Source organism: Hemitrygon akajei, chromosome 7, assembly GCF_048418815.1.
Source record: "Hemitrygon akajei chromosome 7, sHemAka1.3, whole genome shotgun sequence".
Taxonomy (NCBI): domain Eukaryota; kingdom Metazoa; phylum Chordata; class Chondrichthyes; order Myliobatiformes; family Dasyatidae; genus Hemitrygon; species Hemitrygon akajei.
In genome coordinates, this window is record NC_133130.1 from 13,341,127 (window position 1) to 13,367,332 (window position 26,206).

Consider the following 26,206-nt stretch of genomic DNA (forward strand, 5'->3'; position numbering starts at 1 on the left):
ACCTTCTCTCTTCATCCAACCCTCCTCCGCCTACCAATCACTTGTTAGCCTGTGCTCTTCCTGTTCCCCATCACTCCCCCCCCCCCCCCCCCTTATTCCGCTCCTTCCCCCTTCCTCGCCAGTCCTGATGAAAGTCTCTGGCTGGTACGTCAGCTGTTTATTCCTCTCCATAGTTGCTGCCTGGCTTGCTGAGTTCCTCCTGTATTTAGCGTGCATTGCTTAGGTACAGTTACCTTTTCCCAGGGTTGAATGACCTACTGCCAGAGGGCACGTGTTTAAAGTGAGTCAAGGAGAGTATGAAGGAATGTGAGGCGCAGGCTGTTTCCAACAGAGAGTGCTGGGTGCCTGGAATGTGCTGCCTGGGGCAGTGGTGGAGGCAAAAGAACAGACATCGGAGTTTAACAGACTTTATGACAATTAAATGAATGTGCATTGGTTTTTAGTCACACATTCTCATCACTGCCTGTGTGTTGGCCCCATGAAGGTGTGGGTCCCATCACTGCCCGTACACTCTCCCCGTGACCGTGTGGGTCCCGTCACTGCCCGTACACTCTCCCCGTGACCGTGTGGGTCCCGTCACTGCCCGTACACTCTCCCCGTGACCGTGTGGGTCCCGTCACTGCCCGTACACTCTCCCCGTGACCGTGTGGGTCCCGTCACTGCCCGTACACTCTCCCCGTGACCGTGTGGGTCCCGTCACTGCCCGTACACTCTCCCCGTGACCGTGTGGGTCCCGTCACTGCCCGTACACTCTCCCCGTGACCGTGTGGGTCCCGTCACTGCCCGTACACTCTCCCCGTGACCGTGTGGGTCCCGTCACTGCCCGTACACTCTCCCCGTGACCGTGTGGGTCCCGTCACTGCCCGTACACTCTCCCCGTGACCGTGTGGGTCCCGTCACTGCCCGTACACTCTCCCCGTGACCGTGTGGGTCCCGTCACTGCCCGTACACTCTCCCCATTACTGCATGGATTCCCGTCGCCATCTATTGAGAGGATGTTTCCTATAGTGGGAGAGTTTAAGACCAGAGGACACAGCCACCGAATAGAGGCGTCCACTTAGAACAGAGATTGGAGGGAATTTCTTCAGCCAGAGGGTTGCGAATCTGTGGAATTCTTTGTTATGGGCAGCTGACCCCAAGTCCTTGGATATATTTAAGGCAGAGATTGATAGATTCTTAATTAGTTAGGCTATGAAGTGATACATGCAGATGGGAGGAGATTGTGGCTTAGAGGAAAATGGATCAGCCACGATGAAATGGTGAAGCAGACTCGATGGGCTGAATGGCCTGATTCTGCTCCTACGTTTTATGGTTTCTTACCACAGTGCAAAGCAGTACCGGTTCGTAGGTTACTTAGTCATTGTGAATTGTCCAGTGACTGGGCTGGGATTAATTTGAGGGGGTTGCGGGGGTGGGGGGTGCCGAAAGGGCCTACTCCGAACGGTATCTCTAAAATTAAAATTAAATCAATACTGAGGCGCAGTGAAAAGCTTTAGTTTGCATGCCGTACACGCAGATCGTTTTTTCACAATCGTGCATTACGGTGCTACAATAACAATGCAGAAAAATTTTTAAAATGATAATTCAAGATTAGATTTATTTGTCACGTGCATCAAAACAGTGAAATGCATCGTTTGCATCAAACGTAAGGTATAGGAGCAGAATTATGAGGGGTGATTGATAAGTTTGTGGCCTAAGGTAGAAGGAGATGAGTTATTAGCTTCAAACTGTCTGCATAATCACTCAAAGAGTTGAACTGCACGTGCATGTAACGAGAGCTGTATAACTCATCTCCTCTTACCTTAGGCCATGAACTTATCAATCACCCATCTGTGGACACTCTCTGGAGGTCCAAGATCCGTGTGCTCCACGACCGCTGGACTAAGTGTGTAAATGTGGGAAGGGACTATGTTGAAAAATAAATGTGGTAGGTTTTCTAAAATAGACCCCTTCTACCTTAGGCCACGAACTTATCAATCACCCCTTGTCGGCCATTAAGTCTGCTCTGCCACTTCACCACGGCTGATCCAGTTTTCCTCCCAGCCCCAGTCTCCTGCCTTCTCCCCATATTCATGCATGCCCTGGCTAATCGAGAATCTGTCAATTTCTGCCTTAAATATACCCAGTGACTTGGCCTCCACAGCTGCATGTGGCAAAGATTCCACAGAGTCACCACCCTCTGGCTGAAGAAATTCCTCCTCATCTCCATTCTAAAAGGATGTCCCTCTATGCTGAGGCTGTCTTCTCTGGTCTTAAACACTCCCACCATAGAAACATCCACTCCACTGAGGCCTTCCAATGACCAACACAGTCAAGGATGTGCTGGGGCAGCCTAAGAGTGTCACCATGGCGCCAACATGACATGCCCAAAGCTATGAGCTCTAACCTATACGTCTGGACCGTAGGAGGAAACCCATGTGATCATGGGCAGACGGTACAAACTCCTCACAGACAGCGACGGGAATTAAATTGTGTTGCTGCCTACTACATTACAGTATAACATTATGGTCTTATAGGAGGGGAAAAATGGATCAGCCATGATTGAATGAGAGAGCAGACTCGATGGGCCAAATATCCTAATTCTGCTCCTATATCTTAGGGTATCACAGGTACAGAGAAAAGGTACTGCAGACGGACAGTACGGCCCAGGGCTAGTGCAGGTGGACAGTACGGCCCAGGACTGGTGCAGGCGGACAGTACGGCCCAGGGCTGATGCAGGCGGACAGTACGGCCCAGGGCTGGTGCAGGCGGACAGTACGGCCCAGGGCTGGTGCAGGCGGACAGTACGGCCCAGGGCTGGTGCAGGCGGACAGTACGGCCCAGGGCTGGTGAAGACGGACAGTACGGCCCAGGACTAGTGCAGATGGACAGTACGGCCCAGGGCTGGTGCAGGTGGACAGTACGGCCCAGGGCTGGTGCAGGTGGACAGTACGGCCCTGGGCCCTAGCGACGTAGATCTTGAGTCGACACCAGGGTAGATCCCAATGATCCCAGAACGTGAATCACTACCCCCTCGGCCACACATTCACAGAGGTATTTCGGAGATTGTTAAGTTGTTGCAGGAGTGTGCAGGGATATGGACCGTGTACAGGAATAAGAGATTTAGTTTAATGAAATGTCTTGACTTCAGCACGCCTTTTTGATCATCAGACCCTCTTAACCCAGTGCCCACCACCAATCCCAACTTCAGCATCAGACCAGCAGACTCGCGGGTGGGGGGTGTTGCAATCTGGCGGTCTGACCTTGCTGAGGCCAGTGGCTGCAGCACAGAGACAGACCCTTCAGCCCTTCTAGTCATGCTGAACTATTAATCTGCCTGCTCCCATTGACCTGCACCGGGCTCATAGCCCTCCGTATCCCTCCCGTCCATGTAGCCAGCTTGTTCCACACTCGCACCACCCTCTGAGTGTCACTTGTTTAGAGGAACAGTGCAGAATAGGCCTTTCCAGCCCTTCGAACCACAGTCGAGTCACAGGACAATGTACAATGGCCAGTTAACCTACCGACCGGTACATCTTTGGACTGTGGGATGAAACCGGAGCACCCGGAGGAAATCCACGCAGTCACGGGGAGGACGAAGGACGCCAGAATTGAACTCTGAACTCCGAACTCTGAGATGTAATAATGTCGCGGCCGGAAATGAGTGAAGGTGTATGAAATGGATTTTTGATTATCTTGTCCAATCTGGTTACAGATACACCTTCCCCGTCGGAGAACCTCTCCTGCTCCACGTCGGCACCCTTGTCCCCGCCCTCACTGCAGCCTGTGCTCAACACTAAATTTCTCCCGAACTCCTCCGACATCCCCGGCACAGGGGACGCTTACACCAAGACTCCGAGACAACTCGAACCCTCGTGCCAACCTTCTCCTGTGCTCCCGAGGCAAAGTGGACCACTAGCTGACAGCCCTCCACCCTCGGATCTCCTCGACGGCAGTGCCGAGACTGAGAGGCCTGGTCAGGACGTGAGGCGATCTGACCCCGAGAAGGGGGCAGACACCACATCTACGGGCAGCGCCCTCTGCCCTCGATACAACGTGGCCGATGGGAAAACAGAAGCATCTGCCGGCCAGATGGGACTCGAAGAAGTTCTAAAGAGGTAGGTTTGTGTAGCCTCACCTTTCATAAAGATAATAAAATAAGTTTATTAGTCATACAAATTGAAACATACAGTGAAGTGTGGCATTTGCGTCAATGGCTAAGACAATACAAGGATGTGCGGGGGCAGCCCACAAGTGTTACTAGGCTTCCAGCGCCAGCACAGAATGCCCACAACCCGTAATCCGTACATCTCTGAGCACCCAGAGGAAACCCACGCGGTCACAGTGGGAACATACAGTTTCCTTACGGACAGCGGCCTGATTGCTGGCACTGTAACAGCTTTGCGCTAACCACGTTGCCTCTAAACCAGTGGTTCCCAACGTGGGGCATACGCCCCACAGGGGGGTAATTTGAAGCTTGTTTAAACCAAGTTAATGGTCTTTTAGGCTTCCTCCAGGTGAATAGGAGTTCACTTTTTGAATAATAAGAATTATATATCACCACAGGGGGCATCAGGATTTTAGAGGTGATTAGGTGGGGCATGGCCAAAAAAAGGTTGGGAACCACTGCTCTAAACAGATAGGAAAGGCCTGGAGGGATGTGGGCAAACCGCAGAGAAGTGGGAACTGCGCGGATTCGAATCTTGGTCAGCACGGACCGGTTGGGCCGATGGGCCTGTTTATGTGCTGTGTTACTCTCCGATACTGGATTGTTGTAGGGGACTATCTGACCACCTAGGTCCTTGCCCAGCCCACCCTCGTGACTCCACACCCTTTTGAGGAGGCCCCAGCTTTCGAGGGTGATCCTGAGGATCGGGCCTGACCCCTGAACCACTGCCCTCCGCCTGGTGCATCTCCTCACACTCCTACCTGTCCGGATGAGATTGACCCTCTCCTGCCCTGAACCCCACCCCCCACCATTCCTTCCCCTGTCAATAGACCACAGAACATAGGACCAGGATCAGAATCAGGTTTATTATCACTGGCGTGTGTCATGAAATGTGTTAACTTGACAGCAGCAGTTCAATGCAATACATGATAATATAGAAAGAGAAAAAATTAATCAAATCAATTACACTGAGTATATACATTTATATTGAATAGATTAAAAATAGTGCAAAAACAGAAATAATATTTAAAAAAGTGAGGTCGTGTCCAAGGGTTCAATGTCCATTTAGGAATTGGATGGCAGAGGGGAAGAAGCTGTTCCTGAATCGCTGAGTGTGTGCCTTCAGGCTTCTGTATCTCCTACCTGATGGTAACAGTGAGAAAAGGGCATGCCCTGGGTGCTGGAGGTCCTTAATAATGGACACTGCCTTTCTGAGACACCGCTCCCTGAAGATGCCTTGGATATTACAGAGGATAGTATCCAAGATGGAGCTGACTAATTTTACAAATTTCTGTAGCTTCTTTCAGTCCTGTGATATAGGGGTGGTGTTAGACAATAGACAATAGGTGCTGGAGTATGCCATTCGGCCCTTCGAGCCAGCACCGCCATTCACTGTGATCATGGCTGATCATCCACAATCAGTACCCCGTTCCTGTCTTCTCCCCATATCCCTTGACTCCACTATCTTTAAGAGCTCTATCTAACTCTTTGTTGAAAGCATCCAGAGAATTGGCCTCCACTGCCTTCTGAGGCAGAGCATTCCATAGATCCACAACTCTCTGGGTGAAAAAGTTTTTCCTCAACTTCGTTCCAAATGGCCTACCCCCTATTCTTAAACTGTGGCCTCTGGTTCTGGACTCCCCCAACAGTGGGAACATGTTTCCTGCCTCTAGTGTGTCCAATCCCTTAATAATCTTATATGTTTCAATCAGATCCTCTCTCATCCTTCTAAATTCCAGTGTATGCAAGCCCAGTCGCTCCAATCTATCAACATATGACAGTCCCGCCATCCTGGGAATCAACCTCGTGAACCTACGCTGCACTCCCTCAATAGCAAAAATGTCCTTCCTCAAATTTGGAGACCAAAACTGAACACAGTACTCCCGGTGTGGTCTCACCAAGGCCCTGTACAGCTGCAGAAGGACCTCTTTGCTCCTATATACACATGACTGTGTGGCTAGGCATAGTGACTATGGCTAGGCTAGGCACAGCCAACACATGACTGTGTTGGGATAGAGGGAGGCTACTGCACCAGACTTAAAGAAGCTACAAAAATAACAGTGATGCAGCCTGTCAGAATGCTTTCCACAATACATCTATAGAAGTTTTCGAGAGTTTTAGGTGACAAACTAAGTCTCTTCAAACTCTTAATGAAGTATTGCCTGTCTTGGTTTCTTTATAATTGCTTCAACATATTGGGACCAGGTTAGATCCTCAGAGTCTTGAGATCCTCACTCTCTCCACTTCCAATCTCTCTCTGAGGATTGGTTTATGTTCCCTCATCCTACCCTTGCTGAAGTCCACAATCAGCTCTTTCATCTTACTGACACTGAGTGCCAGGTTGTTGCTGTAACACTATTCAACTAGCTGGTATATCTCACTCCTCTCTCATCTCCATCTGAAATGCTACCAGTTATATCATCAGCAAATTTATAGATGGTATTTGAGCTATGCCTAGCCACATAGTCATGTGTATACAGACAGTAGAGCAGTGGGCAATGCACACACCCCTGAGGTGCACCAGTGTCGATCGTCAGCGAGTTGGAGATGTTATCACCAATCCGCACAGATTGTGGTCTTCCGGTTAGGAAGTTGAGGATCCAATTGCAGAGGGAGGTACAGAGTCCCAGGTTCTGTAACTTCTCAATCAGGATTGTGGGAATGATGGTATTAAATGCTAAGCTATGGTCGATGAACAGCATCCTGACGTAGGTGTTTGTGTTGTCCAGATGGTCTAAGGCCGTGTGACGAGCCATTGAGATTGCATCTGCCGTTGACCTATTGTGGCGATAGGCAAATTGCAATGAGTCCTTGCTGAGGCAGGAGTTTGCAGATTATTCTTTTTGGGCACTGGTATAATTGTTGCCTTCTTGAAGCAAGTGGGAACTTCCACCCATGGCAGTGAGAGGTTGAAAATCTCCTTGAAAACTCCCACCAGTTGGTTGGCACAAGTTTTCAGAGCCTTACCAGGTACTCCATAGGGGCCTGCCATCTTGCAAGGGCTCACGCTCCTTAAAAGCAGCCTAACATGGGCCTCTTGAGACAGCGATCACAGGGTCATCAGGTGCAGTAGGGATCTTCACAGCTATAGTTGTATTCTCCCTTTCAAAGCAGGCATAGAAGGTGTGGAGTTCATCTGATAGTGAAGCATCACTGCCATTCATGCTATTGGGTTTCGCCTTGTAGGAAGTCTTGCAAACCCTGCCAGAGCTCCTGTACATCCGATGTCACTTCCAACCTCATTTAAAACTGTCTCTTTGCCCTTGAAATAGCCTTCAGCAAATCATACCTAGTTTTCTGGTACAGACCTGGGTCACCAGACTTAAATGCCGCAGATCTAGCCTTCAGCAGGCGATGTACCTCCTGGTTCGTTATGGCTTTTGGTGTGGGAATGTACAGCAAGTTTTCATAGGCACACATTCATCCACACAGGTTTTAATGAAGTTGGTAACAACTGCAGCATACTCATCCAGATTCCCTTAATGCCACCCAGTCCACTGATTCAAAGCAGTTCTGTAGGTGCTCCTGTGCTTCCCTTGTCCACTCCTTCTTGGTCCTCACCACTGGTGCTGCAGTCTTCAGTCTCTGCCTATACTCAGTGTGTAGGAGTACAGCCAGGTGATCAGACTTCCCGAAGTGAGGGCGTGGGATAGCACGGTAGGCATTCTTGATGGTGGTGTAACAGATTTAGGCCATTCCATCATGGCTGACTTATTATCCTTCTCAGCCCCATTCTCCTGTCCTCTCCCGTAACCTTTGATACCCTGACTAATCAAGAGTTATCAGCTTCAGCTTTCAAAATGCCCAATGAGTTGACCTCCACAGCCAGCTGTGGCAATAAATTCTGCGGATAAATGAAATTTCTCTTCGTCTCGGTTCTAAATGGACATCCCTCTATGCTGAGGTTGTGCTCTCTGGTCCTAGACTTTCCCACTATAGGAAACATCCTCTCCAAATCCACTCTGTATAGGCCTTTCAGTATTTTGTAGGTTTCAATGCAATCCCTCCTCATTTCTTTTTAAACTCCAGCAGGTGCAGGCCTGGAGCCTTCAAATGCTCATCATGTGTCAACCCTTTCATTTCCTGGATCATTCTTAGGAACCTTCTCTGAATTCTCTCAAATGGCAGCACATCCTTTGTTTGATAAAGGACCCAAAACTGCTCACAGTGCTGCAAGGCGAGGTTTGACAAATGCCTTAAAATGGCTCAGCATGACATCCTTGCTTTTATATTCTAATCCTCTCAAATTGAGTGAACATTCCACATCCGACACTAATGTGATGATCATTACTGATCTCCCTTCTCTTGTCTCCAACCCTCCTCTTCTTGGACACCCTGCTGCGGTTCGCTGCCTGTTCTGGATCTTTTTATCTTGAATTGCTGACGAGGCATCAACTGGTTCAACTTCTCTCCTCCGTGAACCGTACTGCCTCTGAACACGCTGCCCTTCACCCTCTCCGCTTTCCACAGTGATCGTTTCCTCCACGACTCCCTTGTCCGTTCGTCCTTCCTCACTGATCTCCCTCCCGACACTTATCCCTGCAAACGGCTAAGTGGTACCCCTACCCATTCAGCTCCTCCCTCACCTCCACTCAGGGCCACAGACAGTCCTTCCAGGTGATGCAGCTCTTCACCTGCAAATCTGCTGAGGCTTTCTATTAGCATAAAGGTAAATTAAGATAAGGTAAAACTTTGTTAATCCTGAGGGAAGTTATTGTTGCAAAGTTGCTCAGTCATAAATATATACCTTAAAATACAAAATGTAGGCATTGAGCTACTAAAAAGAATACAAAATGTGCATGAAAAAGTAATAGTGCAAATACAGAAGGAACCATTCACTTGTACACTTGAGGAGAAGTTGTCGAGTCTCATAGCCACAGGGAGAAAGGATCTCCTGTGGTGTTCAGTGGTGTACCTCGGTGGAATCAGTCTGTCACTAAAGGTGCTCCTCTGTTCATCCTGTATGTCACGGAGGGGGTGAGAGGGATTGTCCATAATGCTCCATAGTTTCTGCAGCATCCTCCCCTCAGACACGACCACCAGGGAATCCAGTTCCACCCCCAGAACAGAACCAGCCTTCCTGACGAGTTTATCGATCTTCTTGGCGTCAGCTGCCCTCCCCCTGCTGCCCCGGCAGACTGCAGTGTAGAGTAGAATGCCGGCCACCACCGAGTCGTAGAGCATCTGCGGCAGAGTACTGCAGACATTGAATGACAGGAGCCTCCCCAGGAAGTACAGTCGGCTCTGTCCCTTCTTGTACAGAGCCCCTGGATTTTTAATCAAATCCAGTTTATTGTCCAAGTGAGTTCCCAGGTATTTGCAGTCCCAGAGGACTTCCACATCCATTCCCTTGATGGAGATGGGAGTGCAGGGTGTCTACAAGAAGGGTGGAGCCGTCTCTACTTCCTGAGGAGACTGAGGTCCTTTAACATCTGCCGGACGATGCTGAGGATGTTCTACGAGGCTGTGGTGGCCAGTGCTATCATGTTTGCTGTTGTGTGCTGGGGCAGCAGGCTGAGTGTAGCAGACACCAACAGAATCAACAAACTCATTCGTAAGGCCAGTGATGTTGTGGGGGTGGAACTGGGCTCTCTGACGGTGGTGTCTGAAAAGAGGATGCTGTCCAAGTTGCATGCCATCTTGGACAATGTCTCCCATCCACTCCATAATGTACTGGTTAGGCACAGGAGTACATTCAGCCAGAGACACATTCCACCGAGATGTAACACTGAGCATCATAGGAAGTCATTCCTACCTGTGGCCATCAAACTTTACAACTCCTCCCTCGGAGTGTCAGACACCCTGAGCCAAATTTAGGCTGGTCCTGGACTTATTTCCACTTGGCATGATTAACTTATTATTATTTAATTATTTATGGTTTTATATTGCTATATTTCTACACTGTTCTTGGTTGGTGCGACTGTATCGAAACCCAGTTTTCCTCGGGATCAATAAAGTATGTCCGTCTGTTCACCTTCCTTTGGTCCATCACCAACTCCTTTGATTTAGTGATGTTGAGTTGCAGGGGCTTCAGCCCACACCGCTCAACTAAGCTGTCCACCATTCTTCTGTCCTCAGCCTCTCGACCCCGGCTGATACAGCCCACAACTGCCGAATCGTCAGAAAACTTCTGCCGGTGGCAGGACTCTGGGTTGTATCTGGAGTCCAAGGTGTAGACGGTGAACGGGGGGGGAGACAGGACAGTCCCGTAAGGTCTCACTGTGTTGCTCACCACAATATCCCGTCTGGACAGGCAGACTGTAATCCAGGACGTTAGTGGAGCATCTCCATAAACCTACTCCCTGGAAAAGCAGGTCGTACGGTGTTAAAGACACTGGAAAGATCAGAGAACATGACCCTCCTCTGTTCCTGATGCAGCCTCCTCTACTCTTAATAAATACCTTATACCGTTCTGGATGCTGTTATGGGGGCTGACCTCCCAGGGGAATGCCATGCAGACTGGGCACTGAGCATAAATTTGTGGTGCAGAAGGAAAGCGGGAGAGTAGGGGAGTGGTAGTGGTAGGAGACCCGTCATAAATTGGGGAACAGTTTTGTTGTGTATCTCCTCTCCATCAGGCCAAAGCAGAACTTCCCGGTGGTCAAACATTTTAATTCCCATTTCTGTTCCGGTTCTGACGTGTCGATCCATGGCCAAGATGAGGCCACCCTCAGGATGGAGGAGCAACACCTTATATTCCATCAGGTAGCCTCCAACCTGATGGGATGAATATCGATTTCTCCTTCCGGTAAAGAAAAATCCCTCCTCCACCCCCCTTCTATTCCCCACAGTGGCGTCTTGCCTCTTCTCATCTGCCTAACACCTTCCCCTGGGTCCCCTCCTCCTTCCCTTTCTCCCATGCTCCATTCTCCTCTCCTATCAGATCCCTTCCTCTCCAGCCCTTTACCCTTCCTATCCACCTGGCTTCACCTGTCACCTTTTAACCAGCCTCCTTCCCCTCCCACCTTTTTATTCTGGCATCTTCCCCCTTCCTTTCCAGTCCTGAGGAAGGGTCCAGGCCAGAAATGTCGACTGTACTTTTCTCCGCCTGGTCTGCTGAGTTCCTCCAGCATTTCGTGTCTGTTGCTTCTGCAGAGTTTCTCGTGTTAACGTTGCATTTTCCTTCATTGCACTACTCCACCTGCAAGTTAACCTTTAGGGATCCTGCGCAAGGATTCCCACATCCCTTTGCACCTACGATATTTGAATTTTCTCTCCACTTAGGAAGGAGACTCCACTTTTATTCCTTCCACCAAAGTGCATGGCTGTACACTTCCCGACACTCTCTGCCACTTCTCCGAATCTGTCCAAGTCTTTCTGCAGACTCCCTGCTTCCTCAGCGCTGTCTGCCCCTCCACCTAACTTTGTACAGGCAGTCCCCGGGTTATGTACGAGTTCCGTTCCTGAATCCATCTTTAAGTCTGATTTGTACATAAGTCAGAACAAGTACATCCGGTATTATTTAGCGTCAGTCAAACGTTTGTCTTAGTATATAGTTTATATTTTACCTTTCTATGCATATAAAACACTTAAGAAACATATGTATTCCAATAATTAAACCACTGCGTTGCTTAGTAATAATTGTAGTTTTCATTGGGGCAGGGCCTTTCAAATGCTCCATTATTCTCACTTTCTCCGTTATCCTTTAAAATTGTTCCGATTGTTGACCGACTGTAGCCTAACGCTTTTCCAATGATGGATGGCATTTCACCTCTTTCCAAACGCTTTATTATTTCCACTTTATTTTCAATCGCGATCGCTTCCCGTCAATGGAACAGAAACACTGCGGGCGTCGGGTCCCGACCTCGGCCGGCTCCCGAGGTCCGCTGGGTCCTAACGACCATGGCACTGAGACAAACTAAATGGGACAAGTGGGGGCTGTGCTGGGTTTGGGTATTTGATCCTCCACAATATTCCGCGTGGGAGTTTAAACTGGAGATGGCAGTGTTTTTTTTACGAGGTCGAGTTGCGAGCTCGATATCAACCCGGCACGGATGATACAGGAGTCACTGGATCGACATCAAATCAGCACAGAAACCTCCGTTCTCCAGCCCAGCGCTGATCTCACTGCGCCACCAGCCGACCGGAACGGGGGTGGGGGGGGCGGGGTCAGGGTGAATCTTACTAAGAAAATTTTAAGCCAAATACAAAGCTAAACATTCAATACAGTGTCAACGGCAACGACTTAAAATGGCGGACGGCGTTCTCCTTCCTCGGTTCGTAAGTACGAGTTGTCCGTAAGTCAGACGTTCGTAACTCAGGGCCTACCTGTATTGTCTGCAAATTTCCATCTGATCACTTCTGTCTTCTGTCCCAGCAGCAGGGCAGTGGAATCGGGATGCTGTGACGCAGCGGGGGAGGAAGCGGAGGGTGTGAAGGAGAGAGGCCGAGTCCACTTGTCACCCGAGGCGCCGGTGGTGGTGATTCCTAACCAGAACATTCCCGAGCCATTGGCGAGTGACTCCGATTCCGACCCAGTGCAGTACTGGAATGACTCGGACGAGGAGGACGATGAGGAATCGTTAAACAGTAAGAGACTAGATCCCCTGACGGCAGGGTTATCAATTGAGGCCGCTCGTCCCACTTCCATCTGCTTCCCCACTTGGGTGTACCCGAACCTGCCCTCCACCCAAGCTCACTACCCTGTCCAGTCCCACCACTTATTGACGTCAAATCATTTGCTGTCCAATATGAATAGTTAATGCAGAGCACCCCAGTGGCCATTCCCCTCAATAATAAGTATACAGTTTTGAATACTGTTGTGGGAGATGACTCCCAGGGGAATGCCATGCAGACCGGGTTACTGGCACTGGGAGAACGTCTGTGGTGCAGAAGGAAAGAGAGAGAAGAAGGGAACGGGAGTGATAGAGGACTCGATAGTGAGGGGAACAGACAGGAGATTCTGTGAAAGTGAATGAGATACCCAGATGGTAAGGGTCAGGGATGTTTTGGATCATGTCCACAGCATTTTGGAGAGGGAGGGAGAGCAGCCAGATGTCATGATACTTACTGGTACATAGACATGGGAAGGAAGGGTAAAAGGTCCTGAAGAGAGAATTTAGAGAGCTAGGTAGAAGGCTGAGAAACGGGACGTCCTGGGCAGTAATTTCTGGATCGCTACCTGTGCCATGAGCCAGTGAGGGTAGAAGCAGGGTGGTTTGCAGATCAATGTGTAGCTGTGAAGCTGGTGCAGGGGGCAGGGCTTTGGGTTCTTGGATCACTGGGATCTCTCCTGGGGGAGGTATGACCTGTACAAAAGTGACAGGTTGCACCTGAACCACCTGAATATTCTCAAGGGCAGGTTTGTTAGAGCTGTTGGGGACGGTTTAAACTAATTTGGCAGGGGGGTGGGAATTGGAGTGAAGGGACTCGGCATAGAATGAATGGTAATAAAGCAAAGATAGCCTGCAGTCAGACTGTCAGGAAGGGCAGCCAGATGTTGGGGCAAAATTGCAACCAGCAAGCTGAATATCAGAACATTAGGGATGCAGAATCAAAAAGGTATGAGGAAAGGAATGGAGGGTTTTGGGCTGAGTGTGGGTCAGTGGGACTAGGTGAGAGTAAGCGTTCGGCACGGACTAGAAGGGCCGAGATGGCCTGTTTCCGTGCTGTAATTCTTATATGGTTATATGTTGCAGCCATCACTGAATCGTGGTTGAAGGATGGTTGTAGTTGGGAGCTGAATATCCAAGGTTACACGTTGTATCGGAGGGATAGGAAGGTAGGCAGAGGGGGTGCTGTGGCTCTGCTGGTAATGAATGGCAACAAATTAGTAGAAAGATGTGACATAGGATGGAAGATGTTGAATGCTTGTAGGTTGAGTTAGGAAACTGCAAGGGTAAAAGGACCCTGGTGGTAGGTATACACAGGCCTCCCAGTGGTAGCTGGGATGTGGACCACAGGTTACAACAGGAAATAGGAAAGGTGCGTCAAAAGGGCAATGTTATGGTAGACATGGGAGATTTCAACATACAGGTCGATTGGGAAAATCAGTTTGGAAATGGGTCATTGAAACTACTAAGGGCACTGGATTGGGTGTTGTTTAATAAACCAAATGTGATTGGGGAGCTTAAGGTAAAAGAGTCTTCAGGAGACAGTGATCACAATATGATTGAGTTCAACTTTAAATTTGATAGGGAGAAAGTAAAGTCAGATGTGGCAGTATTTCAGTGGAGTAAATAATTTCAGTGGTATGAGAGAAGAGTTGGCCAAAGTAAATTGGAAGGAGATACTGACAGGGATGTTGCTCGGTCCGCTGTTCCTCCAGTAGAGTATCTGTTGCTCACAGTACAGCACAGGAAAAGGCCCTTCGGCCCACAATGTTGTGGCGAACCAATTAAATGGGCAACCTAACTAATCCCCTCCGCCTTCCATTTTCCTCACATTCATGTATCTGTCGAATCATGTCTTTAAAGTCCTTAAAGTTTCTGTCTCTACCACCACCACAGGCAGCATATTCCAGTCACACACCAGTCTCGGTGTAAAATAATCTTGCCCCCACATCTCCTTTGAAGATGCCCTCTTTCACATTCAATTTATGTCCTTTGGTATTAGATATTTCTACACTGGGAAACAGATACGGTCTGTCACTCTATCTGAGCCTCTCATAATCTATAAATCTCTCAGACTTCCGTCACACCCTTAACCACACCAGAGTAAACAGCAGGTTTACTCAAACTCTTATTATAGCACATGACCTCTAATCCAGGCAGCACCCTGGTAAACCTCCTGTACCCTCTCCAAAATCCTCGACCTCTATCGTATGTTGGGGTGACCAGAACTGGATGCAGTATTCCAGCTGCGGCCCAACTCATCATCATCATCATCGTGGGCCGTGGCGTATGACCCGGGCAATCGTGGTCTTGACCAATTTTTTTTGCAGAAGTGGTTTGCCATTGTCTTCTTCTGGGACGTGTCTTTGTAAGAAGGGTGACCCCCAGCCATTATCAAAACTCTTAATAGATTTTCTGTCTGGTGTCGGTAGTTGCAGAACGAAAACTTGTAATGTACACCGGCTGCTCATATGACAATCCAGTCCCTGCGCCCGTGGCTTCCTTGACGTAACTGTGATGGGGGCATGGGGGGCAGGGGTGAGGACTAAGCAGGTGCTACTCCTTGCCAGAGCGTGACGTGCAGAGGGAACGAGCACCTTATGCCTCCTTTTGTAGAGATGTATCTCCACCCCATCACTCAGTAGCCTAACCAGAGTTTTATAAAAGCTGCAACAGAACTTCCTAACTTTTGAACTCAGCGCCTCAACTAATAAAGGCAGACATGTGTTTTCTCAAGCACCCTATTACTTTCGGGAAGCTATGAACTCGGACCCCAAGATCCCTCTGCTCTAGTGAAAACAGGCCTGTTTGATCCAATCTCTCCTTGACCATCATTGCCTCAGTACAAGCTCTCAGCCTGGTGAACCTTCAAAGTCCAAAATAAAATTTATTATCAGTGTACATACACGTCACCACATTCAACCCTGAGATTCCTTTCCCTGCGGGCATCCTCAGCAAATCTATAGAACAGTAACTGTAAACAGGATCGATGGACAACAAACTGCAAATATAAATGAACAGCAGTAAATAATGAGCATGAAATAAGAAGATAAAGAATCCTTAAAATGAGACCATTGGTTGTGGGAACACCAGAGATAGAATGAGTGTCGTTACCCCCTTTTGTTCAAGAGCCTGACTGACGGTTGTGAGGTAGTCACTGTTCTTGAACCTGGTGGTGTCAGTCCTGAGGTACCTGTGCCTTCGACCTGACTGCAGCAGTGAGGTGATGGCCTGGGTGGTGAGGATCGTTGATGATGTACGCTGCTTTTCTACGACATTTCATGTAGACGAGCTCAATGGCTGGGAGGGTTTTACCCATGGTGCACTGGGCAGATTCCACTAGCCCTTCGCAGGACTTTTCTTCTCAAAGGCAATGGTGTTTCCGCACCAGCCAGTCAGCACAGTTTCCACCGCACACCCATAGAAGCTTCCCGAGGTTTTCGGTGACATGCCAAACCTCCACAGACTCCTGAGGAAGGAGAAGGGCTGCCCTGCTTTCTTCACAAGAATGTTTATTTGATGGGTCCAGGCCAGGTCCTCTGAGATGGTGACACTCAGGAATTTAAAATTACTGACACTCTCCACTTCTGATCCTCCAATGATTCCTGGCTAATGGATTTTTGGTTTCCCTTTCCTGACGTCTGCTATCAGTTCATTTAAGTTGAGTGAGAGGATGTTGTTATGACACCACTCAGCTAAATTTTCAATCTCCCTCCTGTAAGCTGATTCATCACCACCTTTGATACAGCCCACAACAGTGGTGTCATCAGCAATCTTGTATAACGTGTTGGAGCTGTACTCAGGCACATAGTCACAGGTGTAAAGTGAGCAGAGCAGGGGGCTAAGCACACAGGCCTGTGTGTACCTGTGCTGATTGTGGAGGTGAAGTCTTTGCCAGGATGAACTTACTGGGCCTACAAGTGAGGAACTGCAGGATCTGAAGATGATGCTTCCCCCATGGCACGTATCCTTCCTGAGAGACAGGGACCAAAACTGCTCACCACCATTCACGTTTGGTCTCATCGCAGTTGTAAGCAAGAGGTCCCTGCTTCTCTGAATATTCTGCCTGGAGGTCGATGACCCGTGGTCTTCCACAGGGATCTGTTCTAGGACTCCCGCTCGTTGTGACTTTTATAAATGATTTGGATGAGGAAACAGGATGTAATGTTGAGCCTTTATAAAGCAACCAGCGAGGCCTCACTTGGAATATTGTGTGCGGTTCTGGGCTCCTTATCTCAGAAATGATTTGCTGATACTGGAGAGGGTTCAAAGGAGACTCATGAAAATGATTCTGGGATTGAACAAGTTATCATGTGAGGAGTGTTTGATGGCTCTGGGCCTGCACTCACTGAAATTCAGAAGAATGAGGGAGGATCTCATTCAAACCTATTGAATGTTAGAAGGCCTCAAATGAGTGAATATGGAGAGGATGTTTCTAGAGTGGTGGAGTCTAGGACCAGAGGATACCGCCTCAGAATAGAGGGACATCCATTTAGAATAGAGATGAAGAATTTCTTTAGCCAGAGTGTGGTTAATCTGTGGAATTCATTACCACAAGCAGCTGTGGAGGCCAAGTCTTTGGGTATATTTGAGGCAGGGGTTGATAGACTCTTGATTGGTCAGGGCATAAAGGGTTACTGGGAGAAGGCAGGAGAATGAGGCTGAGAGGGAAATGGATCAGCCATGATGAAATGGCGGAGCAGACTCGATGGGCCACATGGCCTAATTCTGCTCCTACATATGGTCTCAGTGAAGGGTGGGCTAGGAAGTTTGCAGATGACGCAAAGGTTGGTGGTGTGGAAAATCAGAATCCGGTTCACTGGCATATGTCGTGAATTATGTTTTGCAGAATGATAATATTGAGGTAGTGTTCATGGGTTCATTGTCCATTGACAAATTTGATGATGGAGGGAAGAAGCTATTTCTGAAATGTTGAAGGTGTGTCTTCAGACTCCTGTACCTCCTCCCTGATGGTAGCAATGAGAAGAGGACATGTCCTGGGTGATGGGGATCCTTGATGACAGATGCCACCTTTTTGAGGCGTAGAAAGTCGCCGGAGGTTACAAGGGTGCAGAGCTGGGCTGAGCAGTGACAGATGGAGTTCAACCTGGAAAAGTGAAGTGGTTCTCTTTAGAAGGTCAAAATTGAAGGCAGGGTACAGGGTGAATGGCAGGATTCTTCGCAGTGTGGAGGAACAGCGGGATCTTGGGGTCCACATCCAAAGATCCCTCAAAGTGAGTTGGTAGGGTGTGTTGTGTTGGCCTTCATCAGTCAGGGAATTGTGCTTTGTGCTTAGTCCCCTGCTCTGTTTGCTTTACACTTATGACTGTGAGGCTAAGTACAGCTCCAATGCCACATTTAAATTTGCTGATGACACCACTGTCACAGGCTGAATCAAAGGTGGTGATGAATCAGCGTATAGGAGGGAGATCGAAAATCTGCCTGAGTGGTGCCACTACAACAACAACCTCTTTCTCAACGTCAGCAAAACCAAGAAGCTGATTATTGACTTCAGCAGGAGGAAACTGAAGGTACATGAGCCAGTCCTGCTCCTGACCCCGCGGGGGATCAGGGGATCAGAGGTGGGAAGGATCAGCAACTATAAATTACTCTTGTGTTATCATTTCAGAGGATCTGTCTGGGGTCCAGCACAAGTGCCAGTATGAAGAAAGCACAACAGGGATTTTACTTTCAGAATCAGAATCAGGTTTATTATCACCGGCATGTGACGTGAAATTTGTTAACCTGGCAGCTGCAGTAATGCATAATATAAAAGAGATAAATAAATAAATAAATAAATATTTAATAAACAAGTTAATCAATTACAGTATACATATATTGAATAGGTTAAAATACGTGCAGAAAACAGAAATGCTATATATTAAAAAAGTGAGTTAGTGTCCAAAGATTCAATGTCCATATAAGAATCAGATGGCAGGGGGAAGAAGCTGTTCCGGAATCGCTGAGTTCTACGATGTTTGCGTAGAGTCTACATGCCATCGAAAACTTTGACAAAGTTCTATAGATGTGTGTGGAGAGTAAATTGACTGGCTGCATCATGGCCTGGTACGGAAACACCGGTGGCCTTGATCCTACATAAAGTAGTGGATACAGCCCAGTCCATCACAGGTAAAACCCTCCCAACCATTGAGCGATGTCCCTGGAAATAACAACCATCCAGGCCATGCTCTCTTCTAGCCTCTGCCATCAGGAAGAGGGTACAGGAGCTTCAGGACCCACCCCAGCAGGTTCAGGAACAGTTATTACCCCTCAGCCATCAGGCTATTGAACCAGATCGGACAACTTCACTCAACTTCACTTGTCCCATCACTGAACTGTTCACATAACCTATAGACTCACTTTCAAGGACTCTTCATCTCTGGTTCTTGATATTTATTATATATTTATTGTTATTACTTCACTTCTTTTTTGTTGTTTCTTTGTTTTTACTGCGAATGCCCACAATCTCAGGATAGTATATGGTGACATTTATGTACTTTGATAATAAATTTGCTTTGAAATTTAAACATTTTGAATTTTGATTGAGTTCAATACCACAAGGTAATGTTGCAGCTTTATAAAACCCTGGTTTGACCACACTTGGAATATTGTGTTCAGTTCTGGTCACCTCATAATAGGAAGGATGTGGAAGCTGTGGAGAAGGTGCAGAGGAGATTTACCAGGATGCTGCCTGGATTAGAGAGCATGTCTTATGAGGATAGATTGAGCGAAGGAGAATGAGACATGACTTGATGAGAGGTGTACAAGATGATAAGAGGCATAGATCGAGTAGGAACCTTTTCCCAGGGCAGAATAGGTTCCGAGACGTATGTAATTTTAAGGTGATTGGAGGAAATTATAGGGAGATAACAGATGTAGGTTTTTTTTACACAGAGTGTGTGAAATGTGCTTCCAGGGGTGTTGGTGGGGGAAGATAAATTAGGGGTGTTTAAGAAACTGTCAGAGAGGCACATAGATGATAGAAAAATGGAGGGCTCTGTGGAAAACATGGTGAGGTTGATTTTAGTGTAAGTTAAAATGTTGACACATGGTGAGCCAGGAAGCCTGGCCTGTGCTGTAATTGACAGTGTTGTGATGTTCTGTGTTTAATACAGTGCATAATAGACCCTTCCAGCCCTTCGAGCCACCCTGTCCAGCAATCTCCCGATTTAATCACAGGACAATTTACAATGACCAGTTAACCTACCGACCCACATACCTTTGGACTGCGGGAGGAAACTGGAGCACCCGGAGGAAACCATGGAAAATGTGCAAACCCCTTACAGATAGCAGTGGGAATTAAACCCGGGCTGCTGGTACTGTACAGTGGTGTGCTAACCATGACGCGGTGTCCGACACAAGTCGTCTTCTGACCATAAATCAGTGATCACAAGGAACTACAGAGAGTTATGGATTCAGCTCAGCACATCACTAAAACCAGCCTCACCACTAAAGTTTTATACATCTGCAACATGGAAGGTCAAGTGTGGGCATGATGGGCTGAATGGCCTCCTTCTGTGAGAAGAAGAAGGAATGATCGTGGGTGCTGTAACAGGTTCAGAGGTTCATTTTATTGTCAGTTATGCATGTACAGTACAACTCAGGTATTCGTCTTCTCCAGATAGTCATGAAAACCATGTGAGGCATTGAAAGAAAGGACATCAGCACCCTCCCCACGTGAAAAAGAAACAAAACTTACAAACCCCAAATCCCCTCACCCCCTCCTTCACACAGAAAAACCTAAAAGGTTGCCTACCCAGAAACAGCAGCCAGATCATCCAAAACCCCAGCCCCATCCCTCGCAAAAAAGAACAGCCACAATAGTATCAAACCCCAACCCTGTCTCTCACACACAGAAACCAAGAGTTCGCCCACACAGACCCCAAGCCACCAATCAGCAACAAGAAAGAAAACTGACGGAGAGCAAAATAAAATACGGTCGGCCTTCCTTATCCGCGGGGGATTGGTTCCGAGACCCCCCCCGCAGATACCGAAAAACGTGGATGCTCAAGTCCCTTATTTAACCTGTTTCAGTGCGGTGGATCTTAGGACCCAGCGGAACCCCGGACTTTATTTAACATGTCTCAGTGCGGTGGACATTAGGTCCCGGCGGTGCAGCTCTGAATCCGCAGTGTTTCTGTTCAAGAAAATAATCACAATCACGATTGAAAATAAGGTGGAAGTAATAAAGTGATCGGAAAGAGGTGAAACGCCATCGGTCATTGGAAAAGCATTAGGCTACAGTCGGTCAACAATCAGAACAATTTTAATGGAGCATTTGAAAGGCCCTGCCCCCATGAAAGCTACAATTATTACTAAGCAACGCAGTGGTTTAATTATCGAAATACACATAGAAATGAATATGCTTACTGTAATTCAGTTCTTTTCACTATATATTAAATAGTTAAACAAGTAGTGCAAGAAGATAAAAATAGAAAAACTGATTGGGTAGTGTTCACGGGCTGTGTCCATTTGGAAATCAGGTGGCAGAGGGGAAGAAGCTGTTCCTGAATGGTTGAGTGTGTGTCTTCAGGCTCCTGTACCTCCTTCCTGATGGTAGCAATGAGAAGAGGGTACGTGTGTCCTTAATGATGGACACTGCCTTTTTGAGGCATCGTCCTTGAAGATATCCTGGATACCACAGAGGCTGGTACCCATGATGGAGCTGACTAAGTTCACAACTCTCTGCAGCTTATTTCGATCCCATGCAGAGCCCCCCCCCCCTAGCAGGTGGTGATGCAGCCAGTTAGAATGCTGTCCACAGTACAGCGGAACAGTGCAACATTTTAAAAAACATTGTCCATTACAATAAGAAATATCAAATAAAATAGCTGTGTTGTGCAAAAAGAGAACAACATAGTGAGCTGGTGATGAGTTCGTGGACTGTTCAGAAATCTGATGGCAGTGGGGAAGAAGCTAGTCCTAAAACATGAAGTGTGTGTTATCAGGCTCCGGTACCTCCTCTTTGATGATAGCAATGGGTAGAGGGCGTGCCCTGGGTGGAGAGGGTCCTAATTATGGATGACACCTTCGTGAGCCTTTTGAAAATGACTGTAGGCTACAATAAGTTCAGACAGATAGATAGAGACAGACAGAGAGGGAGAATGAGACAGAGAGAGAGAACAAGAGACTGCTAGATATTACAAACGACAATTAATGACACAGTGTTCATGGGTTCATGGACCGTTGAAAAATATGATAGTGGAGGGAAAGAAGCTGTTCCTAAATCACTGAGTCTTTAGGCTCCTGTGCCAACCAGCTGGCATAGGTTTTTGTGCCCAGCTAGTTATGCCAGTGGTTGTGCCTGAACCTCTGTGTGGGTGGGTTGCAGTCTGCACAACCATGTGCTGAATTAATCCCGTCCCTGCCTCCTCACCCTCCACCGGCCCTATCCGCTCCTCTGGCTCGAGTGGTGCATGCACTGACGCCGTTGCCTCCCCCACCCGACTGGGCCCAGGCTTGGCTAATCCCAGGGTTGTCATCTGCCAGGTGCGCTAGCCATCAAGATCCGGCGGAGGGACACACTCGCCAGCAAACTACGCCAGCGGCCCAGCAAGCAGGAGCTGGAGGAGAAGAACATTCTGCCCCGCACATCCGGTGAGGAGTGGACCGAGCTGCGGCAACAGATCGGGAACAAGCTCATCAGGTAGGCCATCTTGTTTGGAATATTGTGCTCAGTTCAGGCCACCTCAGTAGATCACGGGCCCCCGCCTACCCCGACTCAGCGTACCTGATAAAGCAGCCACTGACTGTATGTTCATGATCTTCTGCTGCTGCAGCCCATTCATTTCAAGGTTCAGTGTGTTGTACATTCAGAGATGCTCTTCTGCACACCAATGTTGTAACGCACGGTTATCTGAGTTACTGTCACCTTCCTGTCGGCTTGAACCAGTCTGGCCATTCTCCTCCGACCTCTCTCATTAACAAGGTGTTTTCTCCCACAGAACTGATGCTCACTGAATGTTTTTTTTGTATTTCACACCATCTTCTGAGAGCTCTAGAGATGGTTGTGTGTGAAAATCACAGAGATCAGCAGTTTCTGAGATACTCAAACCATCTGTCCGGCATAAACAAGCATTCCACGGTCAAAGTCACCTAGATCACATTTCTTCCCCACTCTGACCTTTGGTCTGAACAGCAACTGAACCTCTTGACCATGTCTGCATGCTTTTGTGCATTGAGTTGCTGCCACATGATTGGCTGATGAGGTATTTGCATTAACAAGCAGGTGTACCTAATAAAGTGGCCACTAAGTGGAAATACAGGAAGGTGCTGGAAAAAGGCCATCGACAATACCATGAAGGATCTTACCCACCCTGCTCACGGACCTTTTGCCCCACTCACATGTAGCTTCTATACTTCCCCAAAGCCGTCAGGCTGATAAGCACCTCCCCTCATTAATGCACCCCACTACATCCCCCGCCCACCACCGTCAGATATACAAGAGAAAATCTGCAGATCTGGAAATCCGAGCAACACACACAAAATTCTGGAGGACCTCAGCAGGCCAGGCAGCATCTGGAAAAGAGTACAGTCGACATTTTGGGCCGAGACCCTTCAGCAGGACAGATAACGTATCTTGTGTCACGTTATGTACAACCATGTTTAAACATAAGTAAAGCTAATCTCTTGACTCTTCAGCTTTTTTAAACCTCACACATGAAATGTGTCATTTGTATCAGCGACCATCACAGTCCAAAGATGTGCTGGGTCCAGTCCAGGAGTGTCCCACACTTCTCGTACCGACAGAGCACACCCACAGCTTACTACCCTAACTGTACACCTTTGGACTGTGGGAGGAAACCCTCACGGTAACGGGGAGAACAGACAATGGCAGGAATCAAACCCTTATCTTACTTTCCCCAAGCCATCGGACTGATTAACACCTCCGGCCATTAACCACCCCCTATCTTATAGTTCAAGTTCAACTGTCAGTCAACCGCACACAAGAATATCTCCCCGGGCGGTGACAGCAGGCAACCTCACGAGATGAGGACCTGGTCTGTGTGACAGCCGAGACCATGCAGGTCCCTCGCCATCGTTCACTCCAGTGAACTGGACTTGCAGAATTCCACATTCCCAATGTCCAGCAGGGCCTTGCGATCACCAGAAACATGCTGGCACTGTAATAGTCACATACCACCCCAGCCAATCTTAAAAAGAGCCTAACTGGAATAATCAGAATCAGAATCAGACTTTAATTGCCAAGTACCTATGCACATACAAGGAATTTACTTCCGGCAGATGTTGTCTCTCTGCTCATAACAATAATAATGATAAATATAAATGAAAATATAGATTATACATACAGGTAGTGCAATCCAAGTAATAGTTAGCCGACAGTTAACCGGCAGTTAACTGTTCAGCAAAGTGACCGCAGTAGGGAAAAAACTTCTCCAGTGCCTATTAGTCTTAGTCTGGAGGGATCTGAAGCGCCTACCAGACGGAAGCAGATCAAACAGTCCGTGCGCAGGATGGGAGGAGTCCTTTATGATGTTCCCCGCCCTCTTCTTCAACCTGGAAGAGTACAGGTCCACAATAGAGGGCAGGGAGGCTCCAATGATGCGCTCGGCAGTCCTCACTGTGCGCTGTAGTTTGGTTCTATCCTGCTTGGTGGCGGCTCCAAACCACACAATGATGGAGGTGCACAGGACAGACTCAATGACTGCAGTGTAGAACTGCAGCAGCAATTCCTGAGGCAGACCGTATTTCCTCAAGAGCCGCAGGAAATACATCCGCTGCTGGGCCTTCTTCAGGATGGAGCTGATGTTCTGCTCCCACTTCAGATCCTGAGAGATGGTGGTTCCCAGGAACCTGAAGTTCTCCACGGTGGACACAGGGCTGCTGAGGACTGTGAGGGAAGACATAGGGGATAATAACAGAATTTAACTGTTTAACTCCAACTACCTATTAAACGCCCCCAGTGGCATGTGTCTTAAACAGCCTCTGACAACCAGTGTCCAGCTCCTGGCCTTCACGTGTGGCTTAGCTACTAAACCTGACGGAACCATTTCCACTGACAGGGGAAGGGGCAAAGGCGGGCTACTGGTGCCTTAAAACCAGTCGGTTTGGGCAGGTGAGGCTCATCAGCTGTGGTGGGCAGCTCAGCTAGGAGACGGAAAACTCTGATCTCAAACCTCCGCTGCCTTGGAGCTGTACCCACTCACGGGGAAGGCGTCGGAGTAAACCCCGAGGGAAGGACCTGGAGCTGGAGTCCCTAAGGCAGTCCTACGTTGAGATTAATGTTGACAGGCAACTCCTGCGACGTCACTGGGGCCAAACGGTATCAGTCTCTGCCTTTCCTTTGAATCCATCAGCTGCTTGAAGAGGGGGAGCCTCTCTATATCATACTTCCCTGGCCTACGTGCCACAGCTGGGAGGCAACATCCATGGTCAACCCTGACCAGTTGCGGCCTCAAAACATCTACAGTAATTCAGTTAAATTTGACTTGGAGGTGCAGACCTTCCCATTTCTCTTGGGGAATACATTGCATCTGGACCTAGCTGGCTTCCTTTGCCTGTCTTCCCAGAGGGACTTGAAAGTGGCGTCACAGGTGGGTAGTGTCAGCGAGAGCTTTTGGCATATTGGCCTTCATAAGTCAAAGTATCGAGCGCAGGAGATGGGATGTTACGTTGAGGTTGCATGAGGTGCTGATGAGACCTAGTTTGGAGTATTGTGTGCAGTTTTGGTCACCTACCTACAGGAAAGATATCAATAAGATTGAAAAAGTGAAGAGAAAATTTACAAGGACGTTGCCAGGACTTGAGGACCTGAGTTATTGGTAAAGTTTGGATAGATTAGGACTTTATTCCATGGAGTTTAGGAGAAGGAGAGCAGATTTGATAGAGGGATACAAAATTATGAGGGGTATTGATAGGGTTAATGCAAGCCGGCTTTTTCCAGTGAGGATGGGTAAGACTAAAACTAGAGGTTATAAGGGTGAAAAGTGAAATATTTAGGGGGAACGTGAAGGGGAAACTTCTTCACTCAGAGGGTGGTGAGCGTGTGGAACGAGCGGCTAGTGAAAGTGGTGGCTAGATATGGGTTGAATTTCAAAATTTAGGAGGAGTAAGGCGGGCTAAGTTCTGGGTGCAGGTCGATGGGAATGGGCTGAGTAATACATCAGCACGGACTAGATGGGCCGAACAGCCTGTTTGTGTTGTGCAGTGTTCCGTGACTCTGTGATCTGTACTGAGAGAATATTTCTGCCCACCCTCACTGAGGATGCAGACGGGGCAGCGATTTGATGCGATACTCGAGAAAAGGCAGCCTGACCTGCTGAGATCCTCCAGCGTTCTGTGTGTGTTGCTCCAGCAGTCTCTGTGTGGTGAATGGAGCCTCAGCCCCCACCCACTGACACTCATCACTGTGACACCACCGGACAAATAAAGGGTGCCTTTGTGTGAGGACTTTTATCGAGATGTCAAGCATTTAGCAAGCGTCAGGGACTGATTGACTGCTAACATACCCATTGTAATATGTTCAGTGACATGCTGAACACGTCAT

General features: G+C 48.2%; 1 protein-coding gene across 5 annotated transcripts in view; it reads left to right on the forward strand.

Annotated features, from left to right (window-relative positions):
- phactr2 (phosphatase and actin regulator 2) overlaps nucleotides 1-26,206 on the forward strand; it is a 189,986-nt gene that overhangs the window by 145,445 nt on the left and 18,335 nt on the right. For 4 of the 5 annotated variants that reach the window (XM_073050411.1, XM_073050407.1, XM_073050412.1 and 1 more), the window contains 3 exons: nucleotides 3,695-4,097; nucleotides 12,465-12,676; nucleotides 22,189-22,345. In XM_073050411.1, coding sequence (XP_072906512.1) covers nucleotides 3,695-4,097; nucleotides 12,465-12,676; nucleotides 22,189-22,345 — 772 coding nt within the window. The remainder of the gene's footprint in view (nucleotides 1-3,694; nucleotides 4,098-12,464; nucleotides 12,677-22,188; nucleotides 22,346-26,206) is intronic. The other variant, XM_073050409.1, reaches the window with a different exon arrangement.